Raw genomic sequence first — 11232 nt, forward strand, 5'->3', positions numbered from 1 at the left:
GGAAAGAGTTTCAAACGCGGTTCTAACATTCACAGAACTCAGCTCGGATTACAGATAATTAGGTGCCTACCTGTGCTTATCCCTACTACTAATTGTAATTTAAAACTTTCAGACTTTCAATTACTTTGGTTTTATTCACCAGACCTCTGTTTTTGGGTAAATACTAAAATTGTGTAGTTGAAAAAAAGTGTTCATCACCTAATAGATAAAACTCAAGTGTTGTTCGGCACTAGATTTAAAAATAGAATGTTAAATAGTAGTGTAAAGTGTAAGATGTACGCGCAACTAAAACTCAGTTGAGGTTGGCCCTGCCCAAAACATTGAAGAGCCCAATAGTCCAGACAATTCTGAAAAAGCCTGGAGATCGAGCCCAATCGGTTTGTGCTCCCCTTGTAATATAGACTTTTTAAGGTGAAAAATACTCGACACATTTAAAAGAAAAATTAAAACAAATGATCAAGGATCTCTTGGTTCAGCTAAACGATAAATACCCCTTCAACAAACTGCCAACAAATAAATTCATGATGCATGGGATATAAACAAACATATATCCACAGTTGAAAACATCTCAAACTAATGGATAGAATCAACAAAATTCATTTTCTAAACATCAACATGGTAAAAAAAAACATTGAAATAGGTTATTACATGCCTAAAAGCATCCCATAAAGTGCACAACATATGAGATACCAAAAATTTAGGTAAATCCCATAGGCCATATCCAACAAGAACAAAATGTATATAACAAACGGAAAGAAGCCTTGGAGCATATAAAAAGGAGCGAGAATCATCAATCAAGTACGAATGTGAATACCAATAGCTACAACCAAGATGGTGTAAATACAAAAGTACAAAATCGCATGAACTAGAATCGATATGCCACTGGTGTACATATTACCAAATTCTATCACTCTTGTCCTCGCTGGCAATTGAAATAGCAACCCCGGGGACAACAATACAAACATCACCACTGCAACAGCAGCTGGACCCCAATCTGTATGCATCTTAATTTGATATAAAAAAATATGGCACTGAGTTTAACGAGTGAGTGAGTGAGTGAGCCTCCTTTCAGGTTAAGTGAGAGAATGTAGGAGTTGCAAATTATAAGTAGAGGGAATTAACCAACTTACTTGGTGATGAAGGCAGGGAGGGGATGCTAAACTTCAAAAGGAAAACAAAAAATAGTGGAAATGAAGGATTGGAGGGAAGGTATGTTTTTTATTTTCTTTCTCTAGTGGAGGCCATGGGCTTTTGCTTTATCTTACAACCTTCTTTTTTGTTCTTTTTACAATTATTGATCCCAAGAGTGTTTCTTTTCATCTGCCTTTTTATTGTGGTTAGAGATTAATCGTTGTCATTTGTGCAAAGAAAAGATTACGAAAAAAGGAAGCACTCGATGTAGGTGTAAAGCTAGATGGCTTACGAAGCGCCATATTGAGATATATATATATATCCTGTTTGCTTTACTCGTGGATCTTGAAATAAAGAGATCACTATATAGGCACGATACATTCTCATTATTTTATGTCATGTCCGATGAGCACATGATGTTAAATATATAGTTGAACAGGAAAACAATATATAATTTATAAATTGGAAAGCTGACAAATTGCACTAAATAGAAAAAGCAAGTAAGTTTATATAGTCTACTATCTACATATTCTATGCCATCTGCCGGCTTAAATATTCATAGTCAGACAAATGTTAATACGAAGAACGACGTATACGATGCTTCACAGGCGAAATTTGTATGTGTCCTTTGTCACCTAGTTTTTTTGTCATATGCCATATGGCTAAGGTTTCCATTTATATATCATGTATACCATGTACATGGTTTGGCTTAAATCTATACAAAAAGAAAATTATTAAATGGCAGATTGGGCACCTGTTCTAATAGGGGTGTTGCTGTTTGTGCTGTTGTCGCCCGGTTTGCTGTTTCAGCTTCCGGGTAAAGGGCGTGCAGTTGAGTTTAATAACTTCCAGACGAGTGGGGTTTCCATTTGTGTCCACACAATCATCTTCTTTGGAATGATCACTATCTTACTCATTGCAGTTGGTATCAGCATCAACATAGGCTAGCAGATATATAATGTAGTTCTTACTTATCTTATTTGACCTTTTGGTCTTTTCAAAGTATTAATTCACTCTTTTTCCAATTATTCTATGGCTATTTGGAATGTATATAATCATGTGTGTATGGATTATGAAACAGTGGTGTGTTAATATGTTATGATAAGTAATGCGGTTTGGAAGAAAGCACAATAGATTACACATGTTATCATACTTCGAATGGGAAAAGGAAGATGTTATTCGATCATTAAATCTCCATGGCTGCTCATTTCATACTTGTATTAATTAACACAATTGTAACTAGTAACTTAACTAATGTGCTAGATCTGGACTAGTTACTTAACGTTCTCAGCTTCATGATAATCTCCATGCCGCATAAGGAACCATTAAATGTGTCAATAGCGAACTAAACCTGAAACAATCCTCGTAGATGGACGGAGAACGGCGGCGACCAAGTAAGTCAAATTGGAAACGATTCCGGCCAAGTAGAACAGCATTACCAAAGCAATCACCAAAGGCATCAACATGACCCCGATAACGAAAATCGCGGATCCAAACAGCATCAACGCGAAGGAAATCGAGATAAATAGTGCAGCAAATCCAGTAGGAGACACCTGTGGTCGCTGTGGAGAAGGGGCCGACGATGACGACGAAGAGGAAGCTACGGTGGCGCCGACGAAGGAGGTGGGGAATGGGATAGGAAGAGGAGGTGAACCGAGGATGTTGATGATCATTGAACAGAGCTGGTACAAAACCCGAGTTCGATCATCTTGGTCTCTCATCTTTTAGTGTTGATCACGAGAGTTTGAAAGAACGCAGTGAAAGAAATTATGATGGAGGATAAGATTGAGTAGAAGGTGTTGTTGGAAAATCGAGACGAACAGGATAAGCTCTCACATCCGTAATTCCAAATTCGTCACAGCAAGGCGGCAATCCAGTCGACTGTTATTCCGATTTCAACACGTGTTGAACTCGTATGGAATTACACTATATAGAATAAAGTGTAAACTACGCTAATCGTCCAACTTGTTGTATTACTTGGGCGTTTAGTTTTAAGTTTGGTTTAATTGAGGTGTATGCCAAGAATTTGACCATGAAAAACCTAAAATTTGTAAAATGATTATGACTACTACAGTTCTACGGTGGAAGCCTTGTAAGGATGTGAACAACAATGAGAAATGAGGTCAGAGGGAAAAAACAAAAAAATTGGTGGGGTACATACTTCCGCAGAAGATGGCTCTGTGGAAATGCGTTACGCTCTGCGGAACATTGATATCTCTGAGAAAATGGTAGCTGAAAGAATATAAATGATTCCGACAGTTCCGCAGAGACACATTTGCGGAACGTATCAACACCTCTACGGAAATGGTTGGTGGAGCGGTTTTTAACTAATTAATGACGTTTTTAAAGCGTTTTTTTATGTTATCGGTTTTTATGACTTTTACCGACCAGAAACCATTTTTTTCGTTTTTCTAAATGTTTTAATCACTAGAAGTCATTTTTTTATTGTCTATGTGTAGAGTGTTATGAAAAAAATGAGTTTTATGACTTTAGTGGAACATATAATTGATTCAAGAAAGATAATGGTACTCAAAATCGTAAAAAAAACAATTTAAAAAAAACGCTATTCCGCAGAGGCCTTTGTGGATCCGTAGAAAGGTCCTCTACGGATCTGTTCTTCATCCACACGCCTCTGAGGAACTGTTTTTCAGCTAACCATGGCAAAAATCGGGTTTTCCTAATTGTTCTTATCAATTAAACTAGGATACACCCTAAACAACATATAATTGATTCAATAACACATTTATAAATCAAATACGACGTGTTTATTGTCCATTAGGGTTTCATACAATTTCAAAAGGAGGATAAACATTTACATGAGTTCCATAGTCATCGGATAACACATCCTCGCCTAGTTCTTGCACTTTTCGGGATCGCCTCACCATCTGTAACAACAATCTTTCTTCAATCATTCGATTTTTCGTGTTCCGACCTTCATTCCGCAGCAACGTCCCCCCAAATGGCCTAAGCCGTTCGCAATTCCGCGGCCAAGCAAGTAGGAACCATATTTTTTTCTGTGATTTTACAATATTACCCCAAACGGCCTAAGCCGTTGAGCATTGCCCGAAGATTTTCCAACTACATAATAAATAACAACATATATAAACTTATAAGCTAAATTATCAAACCAAATCAACATGCATTTTTTGATGCCAAAGTACATTGTTATTTTAAACAAGAGTCAAAAAACCAAAGTAAATTGCTATTCTTGCACTTAAAACATAAACACAATTACCAAATTAACATGCATTTATTGATGCTAAAGTACATTGCTAATTTTAAATTACAGACAAAAAAATCAAAGTACATTGCTATTTCTTGCACTTAAAACATAAACACAATTACAAACACAATTACAAATCAACATGCATTTATTGATCATTATATAGATACATGAGACTTTGAAAGTAAATAATCTATTCTTTTTGTGCTAAAGAACCTTAAATACAAGAAATACCAAAGTACATTGCTATTTCTTGCACTTGAATACAAGAAATACCAAAAGTACATTGCTATTTCTTACACTTGGGATAAAAACACAATTACCAAATCAACATGCATTTATTGATACCAAAGTACATTGCTATTTTTAAACTAGGAACAAAAAACCAAACTACATTATTATTTCTTGCACTTGGGACAAATAACCAATTACCAAAGCTTTTAGCAAATAATCACCACAAACCAAAATTACCAAATAAACATGCATTTACTGAAATTAAATAATCTTGTTTTACTTGTGGTGGTTGTGTTAACTGTGGTGGTGGTTGCCTTGGTTGTACAATCAGTGGGATAGCAGAAGGTTTTCAGCTGATACCTCTGATATGACCACGTCGTTCACTTAATACTCTCTCGAAAGTAGCTCTTTCTTGAGCGGGTGTTAACCCTCTTTCACCTTCTGGCCCTTGCGTTTGTTCTAAGAGCTCTTCCACTAACCGATTTCGTGTTTTCCAGAAGCGATTAACAATTAAGTATAAATAAACACTTAATTATATGATAAAATTATAATTAAATACTTACGTATTGTTGTTCTGCCTCGACACTAACAAATACACCATTCCTATCGATATGAGCATTGTGAAACGTTTCCACTCTCTTCAGGTTGTATTTAACATTAAAAATTAGATTATATTTTAAATAAATAATTACAAATATCATACGTTACCTTCTTATAACAAGTGCTGCTATACGAGCTAGAACCCCACAGTTCACGATCGTTTGCATTTCACGGACTTGTTTTGTTCCCTCTGAAGCAGCTATGTGTTCAATCGTTTGAAAATACTCGACGACTTGCTACAATTATCAACATCCATATCACGTGGGGGGTTGGCTAATGCTCTCGGGATATCCTCATACCCTCTAACTTGCAAAAAAAAATTTCTTTTGCATCAACTTTACACTCTTGATAACCTTTTAACAAAACCGCTTCAAAACTCTCTAACAACATAGCAGCGTCTAGATCTCTGGATATCCCATACAAATCAAACTTTGCCTACAAAAAAAAGTTAGCCAAGTAAAAACCATTCATAATTAACCATATAAAATATTATTACATAAATAATTTACCCCTGAATGTTGTTTTATTGTATCCTTTATTGCAGGGGAAACTTTTTCCAAGTCCATTTATCAAAAGGGACCATCCGCCACATTATTTTCCCAACTTCGCGTGCAAACATGTCCTTCGATTCTCCTACGGGATCATATGTCATATCCCTATCATAGTCCATGTCAATCGGTTTGCACTTATTATGTAAGAGTGCTTTTTCGAGCTTAATGTTTTTCGCTTTTCCTCAGACTCTCATGTGTGGCACGGCTATAAATATAATTAAAAATTATTAGAAACGGTATTTTATAATAACTAAATAAAAATAGTAAATAAAAATTTATAGTAAGACTTACCATCCTGCTCATGATGACCAACACCTCTACCGCCTGGGAAAGGTGGGTCCTCAGCTCCATCACCCCCATGTCTACGGCCCATAACAACAGCTATGGTGTACAAAAACAAGAGCCATATCGACACCATTTCCTATAAAATTATAAGATATACTGATACAATCCTTCAGTGTCTTCTTCGATATCATAATCAGAATCGGTCTCATCATAATCAGTCTCGCAATCACAAACATCATTGACTCTAACTTCGGTTGCACTCTCTACATCAACGACTCCAGGAATGTTTTGAAAGTACATGCTGAAATCGATAAAAAATGGAGCATTGGATGAAGAGATATTTTGCACTACGTCGACATTGTCAACATTTTCGGGTGATCCATTTGTTGTTCACCTTGATATGCATTAACTTTGCTAAAAACTCAATGGAAGAAAAAGTGCAACCAGGATACAATTTAGTTTCCACTTCTTCTAACAACTATGCAAAATGATCATCCACACCGCTACCCCCTGTATTCGAGGTTGATTCATCAATATTGCCATCATTTTCTCTCGACTCTCACATCACATCATCAATTAAATCAGCCATTTTGTTAATTGGCAAGACGACTGGAAGAATTCAAGATTCACCATGATAGATCCAAGTCGTGTACGACCTACTGAAACCATTTATAAATATATGACGTTCCACTGTTTTCGGGTACTTGAAGTAACAGTTATCACATTTTTGACATACACATCTGATTTTACCATTACTATCAATGTGTGACTTGGACTTCTCGATAAACGCTTTGAGTCCTACTTGGAACTCGGGATAGTTTCGATGTGGATTACTAGTCCAAATTTTATCAATACACATGATGTTGTTGAAACATAATTTCAGGTTTAGATTTTACTATACGGAAAATAAAAATCAGATAGAGTATTCATAAAGTAGATGATTGAAAAAGTATCCCCTGAAACGGGGACAACAATTCGGAAACAGATAGCGTATTTACAAGGGTAGGCTTCTAATAGCATCCTACTTTATTTGTTTTTTTTACAATCCACATTATTTTTTATATAAAAAATAGCATTTTCAACAATAGCATCTTTCTTTATGTGTGTTACATTGTTTTTTCTATTTGAGCATTATACTTTATAACATTTTTTTTTTGTTTTTTTTTCAATTATAGCATTGTATTTTTAACAATTATATTATGTTGTTTTCTATTGTAGTGGTTTACTTTATGTTATTATTACTAATAATAGCATCCAACTTTATTTGTTTTTTTTTTACAATCCACGTTGTTTTTTTATAAAAATAAGTATTCTCAATAATAGCATCTTAATTTATATGTATTACATTGTTTTTTTTTTCTATTTGAGCATTGTACCTTTTTATATTTTTATTATTTATAACATTTTATTTTTGTTCTTTTTTTCAATTATAACATTGTATTTTAAACAATTATATTATGTTGTTTTCTATTGTAGTGGTTTGCTTTATTTTTTCATTGCTAATAATATCATCCTACTTTATTTTTATTTTTTTTTACAATCCACATTGTTTTTTTTTTTTATAAAAAATAGCATTCTCAATAATAGCATATTAATTTGTATGTATTACATTTTTTTTTCTATTTGAGCATTGTACTTTTTATATTTTTGTTATATATAACTTCTTTTTTCCAATTATAACATTGTATTTTTAACAATTATATTATGTTGTTTTCTATTGTAGTGGTTTACTTTATTTTCTCATTGCTAATAATAGCATCCTACTTTATTTGTTTTTTTACAATCCATGTTGTTTTTTTAAATAGCATTCTCAATAATAGCATCTTACTTTATATATATATATATATATATATATATATATATATATATATATATATATATATATATATATATATATAATATGATCCTATAATAATAGCATTCTCAATACATATATCAAATACACAATAGCATCCTACATATACCAAAAACACATGCTTTCACATACATACATATATAATAACATCAAATTCACATACTTTCACATACACATACCACATATACACCAAATACACATATTATATATATATATATATATATATATATATATATATATATATATATATATATATATATATATATATATATATATATATATATATATATCAAGGTTGCAGAAAATGCTAGACGTTAGCTAGGCGGTGGACTGGGGTCTAGGGATTAATCGGTTAGACGAGGATTAATCGGGGACCATTAAATTATTAAAAAAATAATTCAAAAAATTATAAATCTAACTTTAATACTAAGATTATAAGTAAATAAGCATAAAAGTTTAATAATAACTTAATAAATTTAACAAGCACAACCATTTATCATCCAAAATAAACACAAAAGTTTAATAATAAGTTTAACAAGCACACAAAATCATATCCAACAAGTCCATAAAAGTTTAAAATAAGTTTAACAAGCACAACAATTTTCTTCTAATCTTCACCACATACTTCCATTATTTGAACCCCATCCGACTCATATTCATCTTCTTCTAACACTTTCTCCTCACTCTCGAACTCGAAATCTTCATCGAAAAGTTCCCTCGTTTTTGGACTTTCTCGAGGTGCTTGACTAACATCGGTTTCAAGAGCTTCATCAACCGTTTTGGGGTCTACTTCAGCTACATCACAATAATCGCAATCAACAATCCATTCTTGAGCGGAGAGAGAATGATTTGATAATAGCACTTCCATGTTTCTATCTTTTCTCTTTTTGTTTTTCTCCATTAAATTAGCATTGAATTGAACATAAACAAGATTGTTCAATTTGCTTGTCTCCAATCTATTTCGTTTCTTTGTCTGTACCTACAAATTTAAACACCACAAAGAGTTTAAACATGCTTAATATTTAAATTTTATAAAATATAAATTTAATGTTTTATATTACTAACCCCTTCAAAAGTGCTCCAATTCCTTTCACAACCCAATGAACTACTAGTTAAAGAAAGAATCCTCATTGCAATCTTTTTCAAATGAGGAGTTGTGCCACCAAATAGTCCCTACCAACTAGCTACGATTTTGAAACAAAAACACATTATTAATCGATAAATATCAAAATTTTATAAAATAGATAAATAGATAACTAAAAGGAAAACGAATTACCCGGATCAAAGTCGGCATCATTCACCTTACAATGTTTAATTGCAAGATCGAAACCAAATCTATCAACTTTTTTCTTGTACTTTGGCAAGTCAATAGTTACGGCTTGCCTTTGCATCTCTAAATCTCCAAAAATTAATGTATCAAAAAAATCGAGAACCGCATCCATTACATAGGGATCAAATTGGAGTTTTGCATCATTATAATGGTAATACAGATTCAAAAGATAAGATGTCAAATGTAAAGTTGAATCTAGTCGACCTTTCATCTTTGTGTTTATGATGTCTATAATAGGCTTGTAGTGTTTCTCGTTACCACCCAAAGATTTGATAATTTCTTCTTTTGCAACTTTAATCTCCCCGTAAACAAAACCCATTGAGGGCTTCCAATCCGCATCAACCATTCGAAGGAATTTCACCAAAGGAGAGAACACTTTCAAACATTGTGTCACACCGGACCAAAGTTGGACACTTGTCACCGTTTTATATGAGGCAATCCCTTTAGGATTACCGAAAAATTTACATTCCTCCCATTTGTTGCTAGAGAACATATGTCTTAGTTGCTCCTTTTTTTCGGACAAACTTTGTAATGTTAGAAAGGCAGAAGCAAATCTCGTGACTCCCGGTCGGATAATTTCCCTTTTGTTGGTGTAACTTCTCATCATCGCCAAGGTTTTGTGGTGAGCGTAAATGAATATGGTTAGTTTCTTTGCTTGATCTGGGATTTTCTTAAACCTTGGGAGTGCTCTGATACCTTGAAAAATAAACACGATTAAATAACAAATTATAATATATAATTAAACATTTTTAAACTACATAAAGTACTCAACAAATAAAATAATAAATACAATAAATAAATAAAATATTGTAAATACCTTCAAGCATGAGGTTAATGGAATGTGTTGCACATGATGTCCAAAAAATAGATGGTCTTTTCTCTTTTAGCAACTTCGCCGCCCCCATATTATTCGTGGCATTATCGGTCACAACTTGAACAACATTCTCGGGACCAACTTGTTGAATACAAGATTCCACATACTCATATATGTGTTGGCTTGTATGTGCTTCACCAGAACATTCTTTTGAAGATAAAAAAACGGTACCCATCTTCGAATTAACACATAAATTCATAATGTTTCTCCTCTTTCGATCTGACCAAGCATCCGTCATAATCGAGCATCCATCTTCTTTCCATTCTTTTTCGTTTTTTTTCAACAAATTTTTTGTTCTTTCAACTTCAAGCTTTAGAAGTGGGTTACTCAAAGCATATCTAGTAGGACATGGAAGCCCGATTCCAAATTGGCCAATAACCTCCAACATCATTTTGAAACTATCCCTTTCAAAGGCATGAAAAGGAATCGCACTCTCATATGCCCACCTACTAATAAATTTATGGACCGCTAATATTCCTTCTTTCCGGACAATATTGTTAAGATCAATATTTTTTCCCTTTCCCGCCTTCACAACTTCTTCGGGGTTTATTATGTTTGCGAAGTTATCCATGGGGCCTATAACATTTGGTGCCTTCGACCCCAAAGAATTTTCTACTTCATCCTCGCTATCATGCAATTCTTGTCTCGCCTCTACCCTTAAGTCTTCAATATGAACTTTTTTAGCTTTCTTTTTCAACTTCCCTTCGTTAAGATAATTTAGACATTTCAATTGATCATCTTTTATAGACTTTGAACATGAAGATACATTCCCCATCACATGAGCAATATGTTGTTTCATCCTAAAAATCCCCCCCCCCACCAAACAATTTTCCACACAAGGTACATTTCAATCTATCCATGTTGCTTTTATCCGGGATGACACCATATTCCCAACCAACATCATCTGAATTACGCTTATGTGCACCAGTGGCGGTTGATCCAACAGATGTAGTCGATGCATTAGATGCCATTGATTGTCAACTGTTATAAAAAAAATACATTAACACATTAAAAATATCTATAACATAAAGGTATAAAAAAAAGTTGCTGTTATTTATGAAACTATAAATCTTATTCATATATCACCATTTGGCATTTACTCCTACCAAGCTTTAATAGAGAGTTTAAAATAACATATTTATTTAAGTT

General features: G+C 33.5%; 4 protein-coding genes across 4 annotated transcripts; 1 reads left to right on the forward strand and 3 right to left on the reverse strand.

Annotated features, from left to right (window-relative positions):
- Positions 1–579: 579 nt before the first annotated feature.
- Positions 580–1198, reverse strand: LOC145160624 (uncharacterized). The gene has a single exon (XM_079079902.1). It carries the CDS (start codon positions 1002–1004, stop codon positions 795–797), a length of 210 nt encoding a protein of 69 aa, XP_078936028.1. The 5' UTR covers positions 1005–1198; the 3' UTR covers positions 580–794.
- Positions 1199–1649: 451 nt separating this feature from the next.
- On the forward strand, positions 1650–2256 carry LOC145160625 (uncharacterized). Its single transcript, XM_079079903.1, has one exon. It carries the CDS (start codon positions 1870–1872, stop codon positions 2077–2079), a length of 210 nt encoding a protein of 69 aa, XP_078936029.1. The 5' UTR covers positions 1650–1869; the 3' UTR covers positions 2080–2256.
- Positions 2257–2465: 209 nt separating this feature from the next.
- Positions 2466–2852, reverse strand: LOC145158346 (uncharacterized). The gene has a single exon (XM_079077256.1). It carries the CDS (start codon positions 2850–2852, stop codon positions 2466–2468), a length of 387 nt encoding a protein of 128 aa, XP_078933382.1.
- Positions 2853–9135: 6283 nt separating this feature from the next.
- Positions 9136–10882, reverse strand: LOC145158347 (uncharacterized). The gene is made up of 2 exons (XM_079077257.1): positions 10027–10882; positions 9136–9905 (listed from the first exon to the last, which is right to left on the reverse strand). Exons 1-2 carry the CDS (start codon positions 10880–10882, stop codon positions 9136–9138), a joined length of 1626 nt encoding a protein of 541 aa, XP_078933383.1.
- Between the last annotated feature and the right edge of the window lie 350 nt (positions 10883–11232).

Source organism: Lactuca virosa, chromosome 2 (assembly GCF_052849685.1).
Source record: "Lactuca virosa cultivar CGN04683 chromosome 2, Lactuca_virosa_CGN04683_v6, whole genome shotgun sequence".
Classification (NCBI taxonomy): Eukaryota; Viridiplantae; Streptophyta; class Magnoliopsida; order Asterales; family Asteraceae; genus Lactuca; species Lactuca virosa.